We start from the raw sequence: 17,895 nt of genomic DNA on the forward strand, positions 1-17,895 counted from the left end.
ATATTTCTCACAGCTATTGGTGATTCTTCATCCTCTGCCCCAAATACTCAGACTATTTTTTTCATTAATTATAAATCTGCACCCCTCCGACCTGTATGGCCACACCAAGGGTGCACAGACTTGTGTATTTGGACTGAACAGTCAATCTCTGCTGATAGGTTCACTTTAAGCTACAGATACTTGGGCCATCCTAATTCCGTTAATTTCATTAATGATTTAACCTGTCCCCTTTTAGATAACTGTAATACAGCGGTCCCCAACCTTTTTGACTTAGAGAGCCACATTCAGCTCTGAGAGGGGTTCAAGAGCAACATCCTGCTCCTGTCCCCCCTCAACGCAGGGTCAACCAAAGCCCCCATTATGGGTATAATGATAACCAAAGCTTTTCTACAGAAATCACTCCAAAGCAGTACAGTGAGATCCAGGGGTTCCCACAACGCTCCAATTCGGTATTCTCCTATCAAGGACTCCCAACACACTGTCGCATCCAGGTTCAAGAACCTCCTCTAACAGGTACCAGTATATGTGCATCCAGATCTGCTCTTCTGTGCTGGGCTACTCAAAAATTCACCATTTTGAGATGTACTCTTTATACCTGTCGGCTAGACCTGGAGCTAATGCACCAAGCTGGCAGACAGTCGCGAGCCACAATTCATGGGACCGCGAGCCACATGTTGGGGACCCCTGCTGTAATATGACACTCCAAACCCCTCGGTTGCTCCAATATTGGATTTAGCCATGAAGTACGACCATGATGTGAGTTAAGCATGCTAATTTTGGTGTCCAAATGTTTTATCCATAGGTGAAATAAGGAAATATAAAATACCGTACCGTCGATTATGTGCATCACAAATAAAAACTGTCCAGCCGTACTCTGTGTTACTGTTTTATTTGGTGAGCATCACATTTCCAAACACTTCATTTCCTTTGTCTACATAGGTGCTTAATATCCTGAACAGAAGCTGTTTTACAAACTCGCATTAATTGTATTTGGTGACCTTGCTCCTGAGTTAGTGAAGCAGAATATTGATTCTCGGCTGCACGTCTATATAATTTCCTTAACAGTCAGAATGTTCTTGTTAAGAGGATCAAATTTGCACATACAGACTACAAAATTAGTTGCATATTGCAGCATTTATCAGTCACGCTAGGAAGTAATGCCTAAGACTGCTCCGTGTCACCACGAGGCCTGAATGCAAGTAGACGAGAATAAGGAGAGGTAGTGGGAGTCAATCTTCTAATAGAGTCGCACACTTTTTTTTTCAGAAATGTCTGTGCCTGCCCCATTCATCTAAATAGTTTTTCAGAAATCCATAGTTAGGCTGCAGAAACAACCCCACTGAATGAAATAATTTGTTGAAGAAATTCCTGCAACCAAGTCATCCACCATGTCTGAACGTAACACAATATCCTTTGCTAAGTGGTTGTCCATTGAAAACACGATGATAGGTGATGGCATGCTGATTGTTGGTGGTCCAACCCCCGGGACCCTCACCAAAAGGTAGAACAGGCACTTTTTATCCTTGTTAGAATGGTTCAGCAGTAGTGATGAGCGAATATACTCGTTACTTGAGATTTCTCGAGCATGATCGGGGCTCCTCCGAGTATTTTTTAGTATTCAGAGATTTAGTTTTTATTGCCGCAGCTCAGTGATTTACATCTGTTAGCCAGCATAAGTACATGTGGGGATTCCCTAGCGACCAGGCAACCCCCACATGTACTTATGCTGGCTAACAGATGTAAATCATTCAGCTGTGGCAATAAAAACTACATTTCCGAGCAATAAAAAATACTCTGAGGACCCCTGAGCGTGCTCAGGAATCTCGAGTAACGAATATATTCGCTCATCACTATTCAGCAGTGAATATGCTAGACCGCTGCTCCATTCTCTATGGGGCAGCAGAACACTGTGCTCGACTTTTTCCGGCAGCCCTATAGAGCGTTAATGAAGAAGCTGTTGGGGGTCCCACCTGCTGCTTTATTTTGTAACTGGAATAAAAGGTTCCCCAGCCGGGATGAAAATTTCCCATTTTGTTGATCGGTGTGGGTCCCAATGGTGACAACTTGTTTTCATTGGACAACCCCTTTAACCAGCAATCACCTAGGGGCGGAATAAGATGCACAGGAGTCACCATAGCCATGTTGTCTGTATTCACCATGGCTTCCTCATCAATATTTATTTTTGTATAGAGTATCACAGGTCAGGATGAAATATTCGGAGATCTTCCTCACGGAACAAACACATTCTAGGCAGGACTACTATTACAATTACCTGGACAAAGACGATAGACTCTCATAAGAAGATAAAACACAAAATCCGTGACTGTGCCTCTGCCCATTAGCAGATATTACACCGGTCTGATAAATGATTGCTAAGCCTTCTAACTCCACCACTATATACTTTCATTAAGCCAATGTGAGACTAACCGCTTACTCCTAAAGAAACACTGGTGAATGTCTATGAAGAAGCGACGCTACATGGTACCTTTGCCCCAAGAAGCCTTCATAGGATTGAGCATTTTTCCATCACGAGGCATAGAGGGGCTTTAGTATAACATTTGGTGCAAACAAAACCATAGTGGTGTCAATGTGAACCAGACACGTTGGAAAATGAAGGTCTCTGGTTGTTAGATTATCACTTTACAGCAGTTTTCTTAATTGTCCCCCAGCAGTTACTGATCTCACCTATGATCAAGATGTCCAATGCCACGATTGTCTCTTGTAACAAAGTTTTATCATTCAGAAACAACAGTCAGTTGCCTGCGACCGGGCTGGACACAACTTGTTACACTAGAGCTTCTACCAAGTTATGAACCTGAAGGCATTAACCTATGATAATATAGTCATTTCCTCTATCAGATCCCGCAGACCCCGGTATTGCTGCTACCTACCTGGTATTTCCCCTTCAGAACACCCAGATTTTTGATAGGGAATCAAAGGAACGGTGATCGGTGCCCTAACAAGATGATATGGCAGAGTCTAAACCAGTGTCACAGCGGGCCTGATCTAATAGAGATATGTGACATTTAATTGTGGGACACCCACCTTTAGGGGAACCTATGATCACTCATTCCTTTATTATTAGAATTGTGTTCCACAATAATCTGTGTTATTCCCGTTGGACTTGCCTGTCACATTACACATGGTGTGAAGCCTCCATAGATAGCAGCAACACTTATTTGAAGAAGTATAACTCTACTTCTAAATTAAAACATTTTTTATACGTCAGATTTGGGTGTTAAAGACCAAAAACAATCACTAAAACGAAAGTCATGGAATCACTCACCTAAACTCTGTATCGGGGAGTAGGCTAATGTCGGCGAAACCTGCTGATATTGACCGGTCACCAGTCTAATGTGTATGGGGGTCCCAAACAATTATTTTTTAGGGGATTTATCAACTCTCATTCAGATAAACAGTTGTTCTAGGAAATACCGGAAATAAGAAAACTGGCGCAGTATTAAAAATGCTAATACAAGTCTAACACAATACATATGCAAATTAGTGCAGTAAAAACACATTGCCCGAGCAAATGCTATTTCGGGTTTCCTTTTTTTGTAGTAATTAAAATAAAACTTCAGCTTTAATAAATGTTGGCGGCATCGTCCGTAAATGTAAACATATTTCATATCTGGAAACAATCAGCTGCATTTGTCTTATTTTTAAGCAAGGACTGTCTTTACATACAATTACTATGTTTCTCACTATGGAGCAGGAGTAAGAGATGATGGATAGGGGCACACATCTTGTTCTCGCAGTGGGATATCATTGCATCAAGTGTCCTTAGCACACAGAGGATTAATGAAATGAAAGTTAAGAAAAAAAAATAGGTATGTACAAGATTTTTATTATTGTGAAATTCTCTGAGGACCATTATCTTCATAGACTGTGTAGCACAAAGTGTGTGTTTCATGGCAGCTACAAAGAGTGTGAGTTAATGGTAAATGCTTACAGGGAAGTTGCTTACAGCCTCATCTATAGTATAGTGTTACTGGAGTCCCTACTGTTTAACTGTAATGAAATGACTCTGCTGACCCTGCCCCATTCTACACACTCAAGTCAGGTATTGATTATTTACATGGATGCTAAAGTGTAAATGGGCATCTGCTATTATTGTGATAGTGAGCAATGCTTACATTTCCAGTCATAATTAAAAGTAAAGCTATGATAAAAATTTGCTTGCAATATAGCAAATATTAATTAAAGGTGACCTTTAGTGACGAGGGAGTATACTCGTTGCTCGAGTTTTCCTGAGCACGCTTGGGTGGTCTCCAAGTATTTGTTAGTGTTCAGAGATTTAGTTTTTGTCCACGCAGCTGCATGATTTACGGCTGCTAGACAGTCTGAATACATGTGGGGATTCCCTAGCAACCCCCACATGTATTCAGGCTGTCCAGCAGCCGTAAATCATGTAGCTGAGGTGACAAACTAAATCTCCAAGCACTAACAAATACTCGGAGATCACCCGAGCGTGCTCAGGAAAACCCCGAGCAACGAGAACACTCGCTCATCACTAGTGACGTTTCAATGGCTATTAACTCCTTCTAAACTAGTTTATTGCTCCAATGCACCCAAAATAAGAAAAAAATGAATCAAGTGTGCAAATAGTTTAATTTTCCAATTGTTTTGCTTGCAACTCCACGGCAACAGACAACAGAGATGCTTTGTGTAGTCAGATCTCACAGGTCATACACTTCATTCAAAAAGTACCCAACCTAAATTACTGCAGGATCGGACTACATAGAGTAAGGTTGTTGTCTCTTTACCGTAGATATGGACACTTGGTAATTCTCTACAGCTTCATAATGCATTGGTGCTATAAAAAAGTAATGAAGGCGCACATAGCCTTTCTTTGTTTTGCATAGTAGCAACTCATTAAATAAATATAACCTAAAAAGCTAAAATGTAAACTATTAAAAAGGAATTATTCAATACCTTGGACACAAATCCTAATCTTAAGATGAGCGATGAAGTCCAATAAATAGGAAACAAATGTACAGTCCCCCAGAGAAAATTAAGGGGTAGAGGGAGGCAAGGAAACCAGACTGCATTTCCCACAGATACCAGATTCTGCCATTTCCTAAATGAAGACCATCGTCATTGGCAGTTATGGGAAAGTATACTTTTTCCTACTCGGCTTTTTTCACAAAGGTTCCCATAGGTGCAGCTGGTAATATAACTGGTGTGGGAATCCTGCTAAGGCTACGGTGTTCACACTTTTGATGGATCTCCTGTTGGCGGAGCAGCCGACTGATGTTCCAGAGCAGAATATTTCACTGAAAAAGAAACAGTAATTGTTAGTTCATGAGATAACATGCAACACGTATTCATCATCATATCATCAGGTGCAACAATCACATCAGCAATTTGCAGTTCTGTGGAAAGTTGTGTTTCACTGAACCTCAGAGTATGGAGTAAGAGATGTTGATGGCGGAGCAAGAACGACCGCAAAGCCACTGGTGTTTTCCTAAAGCGACTTAAGGGTGGTTTCACATTTGCGTTTTTTTTTTTGCGTTTTTTCGGTAAAAAACATTAAAAAAAGCATGCGTTTTTTTCCTATATTTAACATTAAAAACGCATGCGTTTTTTTGTATGCTTTTTGGCGCGTTTTTGCAACGCATGCGTTTTTTCCCCTATATTTAACATTAAAAACGCATGCGTTTTTTGTATGCGTTTTGACGCGTTTTTGCAACGCATGCGTTTTTTTCTGCATGCGTTGTGTTGCAGAAATGCAACATGTAGTATTTTATTCGGTCGTCCATGACAGCACTACGGAGAGAAGGGATCCGCCCTTCAGGAACAGGAAACCTACAGATACATAAGGGCGGCACCTCTCCCCACGCATCAGTTGGTTTCCTGTTCCTGGAGGACAGGATTCCCTACAGATTTGTCTTCAGTCACCTATCAAGCACCCAGGCCGGCTGTCCGACCCAGGTAGCGAGGGGGTCTCCTACCTCGGGCAGTGCGGGTCCCTGGAAGCGCCACGGTGGGCCCGGGTAGGGCTCCACGACAGTGAGCGGTGCAGTGGGGAGCAGCGTCCAGAGGAGGTCTGTCTCTGCGGCCAGCAAAGGTGAGTATGTCTCCCCCACCCTCCCGGTCCATTCGCTTTCCCGTGCCCCTGTCCTCCCTACCTCTGAGGCCTATCCATGCGGCGCGGGCTTCCCGGAGCGCCCCTCTGCGCTCCTTTGGGATCGCGGCAGATCCGGGGGTCGGGCGCCGGCTTCCGCCGCGATCGCCGCTGTGCTGGGGCCATGTGCGGTGATGGTATGGCGGCGTGCGGCTGGGGGATCCGGCGACGCCGTCCCCGGCTTCCGGGCGCGTCCCTGAGCGCTCTAGCGTTGCCGGAAGTGACGCAAGAGGGGGGCGGAGTCGGGACCGGAAGTTAGACGCCGGCCGGCTTCAGCTGGGAATGCCGCAGTCCTGCATGCGGTGGGACCGATGGGGAGGGAGCGTCCAGGGGCGGGGGAGGGTGGAGCAGGGTCCGGCACAGGGGGGGGGGATTGATTAAAGCTGGCCATGCACACCTGCACATGTTCCGGATGGGGGAGGGCTATATATGGCTGGTTAGATTGCTGCAGAGCTGCTAATGGCATCTGCAGCTATGGATGTGCCAGAAGCTGCCGGTGATCTGCTGGAGCAAGAGGACAGATCCTTGGAGGCAAATACCCAGCAGAAGACCCGCGGGCGCAGTGTTCAGGCCAGTCGCAGATCAAGACAGAAGGATCTGGACCGACCCCCCAGTAATCCGGTACCTACCGCTACTGCCTGGGTAAGAGATCTTCGTGAATGTACCCTGATGCAGTCTTTTCCTATGTTTATTTCCATAGGGGAAAAAAAGCGCTGGTAAATCAAAAAACAAGGAGTGCGCGCTATGCGCTTGCCCTTTGCCAGACGCCTACCCTAAAAGACTTTGTCAGTCGTGTGTGCGGCAGACGGTAGGAAATAGATGAATAGGATACTATATAGCGGTAGGACCGGAGGAATTACATAGCCTTTTTTCCGCTCCCATAGGTGGCGGAGGAGTCTCCCGATTTCACATCAAATCTTAGGGAGATTATCAGGAAGGAGGTGAAGGATTCCCTGAAATCCCTGTCCCGGGGGGAGCCTTCCAAAAGGAGAAGGGAGCCTAGCGCCTCAAATTCGGATTCGTCTGTTGGCCCAAGTAGGGAGAATGATTCAGACGCCTCTGTCTCCTCAGCGTCCTCTTCGGATGAAGAGTCTAACCGGTTCTGTTTTCCGTTGGACCAAATGGACAAACTGATTAAATCAGTTAGATCCACTATGGGGGTGGCGGATGAAAGGCCAGAACTTTCAGCACAGGACTTAAAGTTTGGCGGTCTAGACCCTAAAAAACGTAGGTCTTTTCCACTCAATGACAAGGTCCAAAACCTCATTAAAAAGGAATGGAAAAAGCCGGAGAAAAAAGGCTCTTTTCCACCGGCCTTTAAACGAAGATACCCCTTTGAGGACCCCATGGTGAACACATGGGATAAGGCACCAAAATTAGACGCGGCGGTGTCTAAGGCATCTAAGAAATCTTCTATCCCCTTTGACGACATGGCTTCCCTAAAGGATCCTCTAGATAAAAAGGCTGACTCGTTCCTTAAAGGGACATGGGAAATGTCGGCTGGTGCCTTGAGACCTGCGGTAGCTGCGACATGCGCAGCCAGATGATGATGGTCTGGCTAGATCAGCTGGGGTCTAAATTGGAAGAAGGTGTTTCCAGAGATTCCATGTTGAAATTACTGCCAACAATTCAAAATGCTGCTGCCTTTCTCGCAGATGCTTCTGCGGATTCCGCGAGAATGGCGGCTAGAGCGGCAGGACTATCGAACGCAGCGCGCAGGGCCCTATGGCTGAAATGTTGGCCGGGTGACCTTCAGTCCAGATCTAGTCTGTGCTCTATCCCATGCGAAGGGGAATACCTGTTTGGGCCAGTCCTAGATGAGCTGCTAGAGAAAGCCGGAGATAAGAAAAAGTTTCCTAATCTACCAACTACTTCTTACAGGCGGCCCTTCGCAGGGAAAAGATTCTTTCGGAGGAGACCGGCCAGAGATCAGAGCAGATGGGACGAGAAAAAGAAGAGAGGTACTGGGTTCATGTTTGGTGGAGGACGTCAGGAGCCACCCCGTGAAGTCAAAAAACCAGCCCAATGACTAGTCGCCCCGGTGGGAGGTAGACTATCTGCCTTCTACCCGGCCTGGTCCAAGATCTCCAGTAGTGATTGGATTTTGGGGTTGATAGCTACGGGTCTGCGGCTAGAATTCTCCTCTATCCCTCAGAACTTCTTCAGAGTCACCCCTTGGGACCTGAACCTAGTCCTCTCAGCCATGACAGAGGCCCCATTTGAGCCAATTACTTCAGCCTCTATTAAAAATCTATCCCTTAAAGTAGCCTTCCTGGTAGCCCTAACATCGGCACGTAGGATAGGTGACATACAAGCATTATCCAGGGTTCCCCCTTACATGCAGCTTAGGGATGATAGAGTGATACTATCCCCTGATCCAGCATATCTCCCTAAAGTAGTGTCCAGATTCCACAGAACACAGGAAATAGTTCTTCCATCTTTCCTCCCCAATCCTACTAACGATAAGGAAAGGAAATTACACACTTTAGATGTAAGAAGATGTATTCTGGAGTATCTAGCGGTAACTGATCCCTGGAAGTTAGATAATGCCCTATTCGTGTCCTATCAGGGTAGTAGGAAAGGGCATAGAGCATCGAAGTCTACTCTAGCTAGATGGATCAGGGAGGCTATCACGCTGGCCTATATCTCAAAGGGCAAGCCGGCGCCTGAAGGTCTTAAAGCGCATTCCACTAGAGCTATGGTGGCTTCGTGGGCGGAAAGATTGGAGGTGTCGATCGACCAGATTTGTAAGGCTGCTACTTGGTCTTCTCCAAACACTTTCTATAACCATTATAGATTGAACCTGGGTGCCTCCTCTGACCTCTCTTTTGGTGTAAGGGTGCTGCAAGCTGTAGTCCCTCCCTATTTAGTTACTCTCTGTAATTCTCTCCGTAGTGCTGTCATGGACGACCGAATAAAGTCTTAGTTACTCACCGGTTAACGGTGTTTTTCGGAGTCCATGACAGCACCTGTACATACCCTCCCGTCTTCTTAAGTTCTGGGTGTACACCTCTTCCTTTATTTATATATAATTCACGGGTAGTGAATAGTTAATATTGTATTATTGTTTATTGTGTATGCTATTAACCTTGGTGGTCCTCTTGTGCTCTGTAAACCAACTGATGCGTGGGGAGAGGTGCCGCCCTTATGTATCTGTAGGTTTCCTGTTCCTGAAGGGCGGATCCCCTCTCTCCGTAGTGCTGTCTTGGACTCCGAAAAACACCGTTAACCGGTGAGTAACTAAGACTTTCTTTAGCGGCGTTTTTTTTGCAGCAAAAAACGCATGCGTTTTTTTGCAGCAAAAAAATGCATTGCTGTCTATGTAAACGCATGCGTTTTTAACCACATGCGTTTGCGTGCGTTAAAAACGCATGCGTTTAAAAAAAAAAAAAAACACTGATAAACCACCCCACACCATAAAATTGATAAAGGGATCCTAACCCTAGCCCTACCCCTAATCCCTTTAAGGGTAGGGGTAGGGTTAGGGGTAGGGTTCGGGTTAGGATCCCTTTAGGGTTAGGATCCCTAACCCTAGCTCTTTCTGTTTTATAGTAGGTTTTTTACTTTATTTTGATGATTGGCAGCTGTCACACATTTATCTGCATGCGTTTAAAAAACGCAAACGCATGAAAAAACGCATGTAAACGCGTCAAAACGCTGTGTTTTTTTCACCACATGCAAAAACGCATGAGTCAAAAAAACGCAGCGTTTACATGCGTTTTTTTTTTTAAACGCATGCGTTTTGAAACGCAAGTGTGAAACCAGCCTAACATAGATGCGGGCACAGCCACTGGGTTTTCCTAACAGATAATGCGATAACTGTGTGGTAGCTGGGTACCAACTCTTCCATACATATGAATGCTTAAAAAAGTGTTCATGTGTTTTCTATGAGGAGAAAGCCACTGCCAGAAGCTTCGGACGGCAGCTTATCTCCAGGAGAACAAGAGTCATTTCAATTTAAAGTGAATGATCCTTATTCCCCCCCAACTCTATATATAGATTTGATTGTCAGCCAATCTCGCTGCTATGGGAAAGTTCTGCTGACTTTAATCAAATGTGTATCACGGCTTTTAGGGAACTGCTCATGTAACCAGTCTAACGGTGGCATACTCTACAATAATATTTTGCTACCCAACAGTCAAAGTATTTGTTACAGAACCCCCCAGCACCAAGAATGTTATGCAGTATATGTATGTATAATAGTTTCCATGTGAAATGCATCAGTCCACAGGCTGCGCCCCTAGACAAGATATTCTTTCTGACCTTCCCCCACCTTTGTAATTCCCACAGTAAATAGCGGCAGGCTCCGGCCCCCTGCGGCTATTGTAATGTATGTCTGGCCACCTGTTTTCCTATTGGCCTGTCCTTTGTATCTGTGTTATATATTCTGTGTGCTGAAAATAAAGTGTGTTCTTTTAGACTGGAAATACGTGGGGTAGCAGTCAGCTTTTATATGCTCTCACGTAACCAAGGAATTCCAGCCAGCGTCCTTCATTCAGAATCCAGCAAAAGCAGCGTGGACCTCCTGAAACACGGGGTGGTACTGAAAGAGGTACCCCAGCTTGTTAGACCCCGTTACACTAGATGACCATTTATTTTTTTGACTCATTTTAGCCCGTCTACTTTTTCTGGACACTTTTCAAACTATCGGGAAGGTTCATTAGAAATGTATTAGAGCATATTGCCATCTAAAAGTATGTTTACCCGGCTAGGACAGCTGAATATTGGCATTTCTAAATCTAGTATTGACCCATTTGCTGGCCACTACTTTAAACAGCAGTACAATTCCCCTACCATGTTTGTCCACTCTTCCAAAGTCAGAATATTACATGTAGTATAATGGTTCCGATACAGACTCCTTGTGTACTAAAATGATCAGTGGATCCTCAGCTGGCGAGAATTTTGTATCTCACATTTATCCAAATATTAGAATTTCTAAGTGAGCAAAAAAAATGCTCTCAGCACATGCTTAATTTGTTCATAGACCCTTATGGGACAACTAGATGCCAAAAAGTAGGTCTTGGTATACTTTATTTTCAATCACTATTTTTTTCTTACTACAAAATAAGCAAATAAACACGGTTTCCAAAAATAAATATTCACTTTGAAGAGAAACGGTTAGCAAGTCAAAAGCGACAAGTTTTTGCTCTTATTTTATTCCCTCATTTTATTGATTTTTTTTTTTTAATCCACTATACAGTTCCAGAGATATGGGCCTTTGTAGTAAGTGATAATTGTTATGGTCTTCACCAAGGGGGAATTGATTACAAGGTAACAACGCAGAGCAGCCTAAATACACGCCCCAGAGGATCCAGTGAGCCACGCCCACTTTGTAAATGCCAAAAATATTAGCACTAAAGAAAAAGGCCCATCTCTCTGGATCCATATGGCAGATTTAAATAAAAAAATACAAAAAAAAAATACTCTGGCAGCAAAAATAAAAGCCACTTTTGATCTGGTGAGTCATGACAACCTTACAGAGAATCTAACTGTCCCATAGTCACTCTGAGTATAGTAAATTTTGTTCCTTACATGCATGGAAACAGTCTACTGTATTAATGCAGAGTTTGGGCAGATGAAAGCCTGGAACATTTTGCTTTAATGGCATTCTGCCTTTTAAGAGGAACATAATGGCCCCACATAGATGATAAACATTTGACCATCAAGACCCTCGCACACTTAGAAGGAACATGGGTTTGAGACCCTATTGTAAGTGCAGAGCCATAGTAAAAAAGTGATTGAATGGAGTAGCATTTGACCGTGTGCTTTGCCACTTCATTTAGTATCTGTGGCGCTGGGGCAAACACGGCTAGACTCCTATTTCTCCATCAGTCCCATAGACAAGGAGAGGCAGGGGACGCAGGTGACCACAACCCCATCATGATGGTCGTGCTGTGAGAAGGAAAATTGGGCTGGTTACAGCTGGTCTACTATGCAGGGTGTGAGTGCTAAATGCCAATCCATTTAGTGGCAGCGCAATATAGTCACTGGCATCTCACCTTGAGGTTCTTCTACCATCACAGCCTCCATGTTTTCTCCTTTGACATACTCAGCATTTAGTCCTTCTGTGGAATAAGTAGTGGATAATTATTCTGGGTCTGATCCAGCAGCTGTCTGCATAAATCAGGACCACTGTCCATAGCCATTACGGGTATAAGAAATCCATCATGTGGGTATCTAGGAAGGCCCAGGAAGGGTTGTATTCCTTCAGACATGTCTAGTAGGCGTACACTAGTGATGAGAGAACGTGCTTGGATAGGGTGCTATCTGACCATGCTCGGGTGCCGAGTCACTTCGGCGTGATCGAATAATATGTTCGAGTCCCCGCGGCTGTATGTCTCATATCTGTTAGACAGCCTCAACACATGCAGGGATTACCATACATTTTGAGCACGCTAAAGACACTGTTAGCACCCGAGCTTTCTTGGATAACATCTTATCTGAGAACGTTCACTCATCACCAACCTACCTCACTCTATACAGTTATCTACAAGAGCCATTAGCTCCCATTCTGAGCCACATTAATACAGCAGGCCTTGCCAGCTTCACATATCATTTTCTTTGTCCTGGAGGCAATAAAAAAAGTGTTTCTTCTGCACGGCTCATTTGATGTTTTTTGCAGCAGGAATACATTGAAGTTGAGCTGCGGTGGAGACACCGGTATGAAAGGCTTCATGGATACGGGGGCCGCGAGGAGCGGTGCAAACTATAAAGGATTACAGCAGATGACGGAATTGAGATAACGTTACAAAACCAAGTCTCTGGTGAGGAAGTAAATGAGAGGCTATAAATTAAATCAGCAGCAAATTCACTAATGTTTGACTTTACAAGCTCTTTGACGATATATGAATATGTATTTTATACAATAATTGAGCCTAGCATTCACCAAGCGATTTAAGTCCTGTGGATGGATGCTGTTATAAATGACCCATGGCTTTAGGTAGCTGGGAATAAAAAAAAAAAAAAACTGCATGCATCGAACCATCTCTTGGGATTCAGGCCATTCACTGAATAAATGGCAGATTATACAAATAATAGACCCTAAATCTAGGTGAAAAAAACAAACAGTCATCATGTGCTAGTGTTGTCTAATTCACCGACCACACCAGTGCACGTAAATAGTTGGCACCTCTGGCACTCATCCCCCAGGAGCCCCATATAATGCTCCAAACAGTTCATGATGGGCCCCATAAGATGCGCCATACAAAAATATGCCCCATATAATACTGCACAAAGGTTAATGATGGCCCCATAAGATGCTTTACAGAAGAACATGCCCCATATAATGCTCCATAAAGATTGATGGCCCTATAAGATGCTCCATAGAATAACATGCCCCATATAATGTTCCACAAAAGTTGATGTCCCCATAATATAACCCATATGCTGCTGCGATTAAAAAAAAGACACACACTCACCTCTCGTCGCTGGGGGCCAGGTGCCAGTGTCCTGAGTAGGTGGGGACACAGTCACGCTATGGGGGCCAGGTGCCAGAGTAGCCACTGGCTCAGGCCCCCGGCACTTGCAATATTCACCTGTCCCCGTTCCACCACCGCTGTATCTTCCAGGTCTCTGCAGTGACTGTTCAGGCAGAGAGCGCGCACTAAACACGTCATCGCACCCTCTGATCTGAATGTCACAGCCAGAGGACGCGGGAGACATAGCCCGGTGGTGGAACGGAGACAGGTGACTATCGCACGGTTCACACTTCCCCATCATACTCCCCCTCCTGGCGCAGTCTCTGCACTTCCCTGCTTCCCCGTTGTCCCGGGGCCGGCAGCTCTTTCCAGTGCTGAGCGGTCACATGGTACCGCTCATTAAAGTAATGAAATATGCGCTCCACACCTATGGGAGTGGAGTTGCGTGCATGTTCATTACTTTAATGAGCGGTACCACGTGACCGCTGAACACAGGAAGAGCTGCCGGAGACTAGAAAAGCAGGGAAGTGCAGAGACCGCGCCAGGAGGGAGTGAGTATGATGTGACAGCCACTGGCTCCTGCCGCTACCCCTCCGAACCCCTGAGACAATGACTCGAGTATAAGCCGAGGGGCACTTTCAGCCTAAAAAAATGGGCTGAAAATCTCGGCTTATACGGTACTACACATAGTCAAAACCCACTAGATTGTACCTTTATTTTTTACATAATGTACCTCCATACCAGTTGCTCTGGCTATAGGTCTAGCCTTGCCTTACCAATACAGATATTTGGAGATGAATGTACTATTCCAAGTGACTCCTTTATAACCCACTTACTCCCCCCCACTTACTCCCCATAATAGACGAAAAAAAACACATACGTTGAATACTGAAGCAAAATTTCTTCTGTTGATAGGAGATATAGCTGGATACAGCCCCGACTAATGCCATCACCAGAGCGCTTGCAATCCCTGCAATGGTTCCAGTTTCTGCTAAATTTCCTATAAAGAGAAAATGTTAAGACAATAATGTAAAGATCAAGCCAAGTAGCATTTCCCCCAAAAAGCAACCATAGTTTAATACTGCCGTGTAATTTATTTTTGGGAGAAGTGACAACCAATATTGCTACTTAGCCATGATGTGCTGTAAAAACAAAGGATATATTGCTGTACAATAAGAAAGATTACAACTTACAGAAGCCAAAAGAGGGGCTTTTTAGTGGTCACTCAGCCTTTTAAAAAAAACATACTGTATACTCCTAAAACCCTATACACACAGAAAAAAAACACTATTTGAATAAAGACTCTCCCACACTAGCCCTTGTTCACCAATTTATTAGTCAAATGATCCCTTAAAGTAATCTACTTTCTCTATGCATAGGTGCTGGCTGGTGACTACTCTCATCACCGTCATCTGTTCTCGCTAGCGAGACTAGGCGCAAGGATAGTAGTCACCAGCCGCCGTCTGACTGGCGGTAACCTGATCACCGCTAGTAACAGAGGCTGGTTCACACTCTGCCCTCTGCGTGACAGTGTGGGAACCCGTAGCTGTCTGCGATACCCAGTGGCTGTCATCGGCAGTGACTTCAGTAAGGTTACCACCGGTCAAACGCGCTGTTTTCCATGCTTTCACACAGAGGACCAAGTGGGAACTGCCAGCTGTTTGGGCGCCACATTCACTTGATTGGGGTTTATAATTAAGCAGAACCCGATGGACTCAAACATCCACAGATCAGCCCATCCCTACTCCCTTTCTTTGAACTGGGCATTACATTTATATAGCTTCCCATTTCTGGGTGCCACTGTTGGCCACGTTCCTGCTCGGTCCTTATTCACATTGAGGTATTTTTTTACACATGGTATAGTCTTAATACCAGAGGTTAGGACCGTCCTGACTGGGTACACCTTGGTGTTGGTGGATAACTTAACACTTTTTTCTTTTCAGTGTTTACCAAGTATATGCACTATTGTTTTTTACTTGCTTATAGCAGGGGATATGTTAATTTTGTTTCTGTCTTAGATTCCAAGGCACGATGTACTAAATCCAGGAAGTTCCGACGGTAATCCAAGAGTGTAATGTCCCACGACGTCCATTTAATCCTATGGAATCTCTTCATAGTTCATGCCCGTTCAGCGGCAGGCACAAAGTTTCTCACAGTCCTGCCTGCGAACCCTACTGAGGCTCATACAGAAAGTTCTCAGAACAAGGCTCAATAGTGTTACTCGTGGTCATCGGCAGGAACGAGCGTGAGAATTACCGTCGGAACTTCCTGGATTTATTTTTAAATTCATAAACTGGTAAATGAAGGCGTGTAGTAGAATCTTTATTCAAACAAAGTATTTTTTTCCTGTGTCTGTGTTTTTTTTAACTAAGCAATTACCGGGTTCGTAATAGCAGACGCCGCTCCATTACTAACCTCTGGGCTTGATGTCAGCGGAGATTTCACAGCTGACATCAACCCCAAAATATTACCCGGTTTGCTAATGTACCAGGGCAAGCAAAAAGAGCCTGGCAAAGCACAAGAATGAACGCATATAATGTATTCACCTTTTCTGGGGTGGCTGCTGGCTGCTATTTTTAAGCTCGGGAGGGCCAAAGATCCATGGACCTTCCCACCCGGAGAATACCAGTACCCAGCTGTCTCCTTTACCATTGCTGGCTAGCAAAAGTGGTCCCCACCATTTTTTTAATTATTTAAAGATAGCCATGGAAATTGTCTTGGCAGTGATAGGGCCAGAAGTGCCCACACCAAAACACAACAATAGGTGTCCTGTCCTGGTTCACCCATCGCTAAAAGGGAGGCCACACCATTGCCTGCTTATACTACAGTTCATTTCTTTCAGTTTTGCTTTAGGTTCTTGCACAAGAGGGTGTGACCTCATTTTATTTGAGCTGGACACTACGTTTATATAGCTTCCCATTGCTGGGTGTCCACATAGTTTGGGCCCTTATCCTGCTCGGCCCTTATTCACATTGATGTAATTTTTGACTCATGGTAAGGTTTTAGTACTAAAGGATAATGCTTTTTACACTGTTATTTATATGCACTATTGCTTTTTACTTGCTGAGAACAGGGTATATGTTCATTTGGTTTCTATCTTTAGGTTTTGTTTGTTTAATTGCCAGTGTGAACATGCTCCTACAGTTGCATGTACACTAAAGGTACCGTCACACATAACGATATCATTAACAATATCGTTGCAACGTCACGCTTTTGGTGACGTAGCAACGATCCCGCTAACAATCTCGTTATGTGTGACAGCGACCAACGATCAGGCCCCTGCTGGGAGATCGTTGGTCGTTGGGGAATAATCAGGACCATTTTTTTGGTCGCTGATCACCCGCTGTCATCGCTGGATCGGCGTGTGTCACGCCGATCCAGCGATGTGTTCACTGGTAACCAGGGTAAATATCGGGTTACTGAGCGCAGGGCCGCGCTTAGTAACCCGATATTTACCCTGGTTACCATTGTAAAAGTAAAAAAAAAAAAAAAAAACACTACATACTCACATTCTGATGTCCGTCACGTCCCCCGGCGTCCACTGTGTCAGCGCCGGCCGTAAAGCAGAGCACAGCAGTGACGTCACTGTGCTCTGCTTTACGGCCGGCACTGACACAGTCAGTGCAGGGAAACTCTCGGCAGCAGCGCGTGCATTAGCAGCGCTCCTGCCAAAAGCAGTTTTAACCCTGTGGACGCCGGCGGGGTATGTGACAGACATCAGAATGTGAGTATGTAGTGTTTTTTTTTTTTTTTACTTTTACAATGGTAACCAGGGTAAATATCTGGTTACTAAGCGCGGCCCTGCACTTAGTAACCCGATGTCTACCCTGGTTACCTGGGTGCTGCAGGGGAACTTCGGCATCGTTGAAGACAGTTTCAACGATGCCGAAGTCGTTCCCCTGATCGTTGGTCGCTGGAGAGAGCTGTCTGTGTGACAGCTCCCCAGCGACCACACAACGACTTACCAACGATCACGGCCCGGTCGTATCGCTGGTCGTGACCATTGGTAAGTCGTTTAGTGTAAATGTACCTTAACTTATACTCCAGTTCATTTATTTTGGAATCTGTAGGAATTGTCTAATTAAACAATATTTCTGATGACACAAACAGATTTTACATGAACCCTGGTAAAAAAGAATTGCCCCAAAGAGGCAATTCTTATGACTCATCATGGAGTACGGACCTAATAGAGGGGATCCCCTGCTTTATATCTCCTCTATTAGCCAGAACACAAAGCAACTGGAGAGAGCGCCCCCACTCTGGAGAATTCAATGTGATCATGTATTACATGGCTGCCTGCTCACGTAAATGGATGCCTTAAGGCCCCTTCACATTTAGCGACGCTGCAGC

General features: G+C 44.7%; 1 protein-coding gene across 4 annotated transcripts in view; it reads right to left on the reverse strand.

Moving 5' to 3' along the window:
* Positions 1 to 873: 873 nt before the first annotated feature.
* CD99L2 (CD99 molecule like 2) overlaps positions 874 to 17,895 on the reverse strand; it is a 153,866-nt gene continuing 136,844 nt past the window's right edge. For all 4 annotated transcript variants that reach the window (XM_069747061.1, XM_069747060.1, XM_069747062.1 and 1 more), the window contains 3 exons: positions 14,426 to 14,545; positions 12,127 to 12,192; positions 874 to 5,276 (listed from right to left, as the gene is read on the reverse strand). In XM_069747061.1, the coding sequence (XP_069603162.1) occupies positions 5,212 to 5,276; positions 12,127 to 12,192; positions 14,426 to 14,545 (251 nt within the window). In that variant the 3' untranslated portion in view covers positions 874 to 5,211. The remainder of the gene's footprint in view (positions 5,277 to 12,126; positions 12,193 to 14,425; positions 14,546 to 17,895) is intronic.

The sequence above is a fragment of the Ranitomeya imitator genome, chromosome 2 (genome assembly GCF_032444005.1).
Source record: "Ranitomeya imitator isolate aRanImi1 chromosome 2, aRanImi1.pri, whole genome shotgun sequence".
Taxonomy (NCBI): domain Eukaryota; kingdom Metazoa; phylum Chordata; class Amphibia; order Anura; family Dendrobatidae; genus Ranitomeya; species Ranitomeya imitator.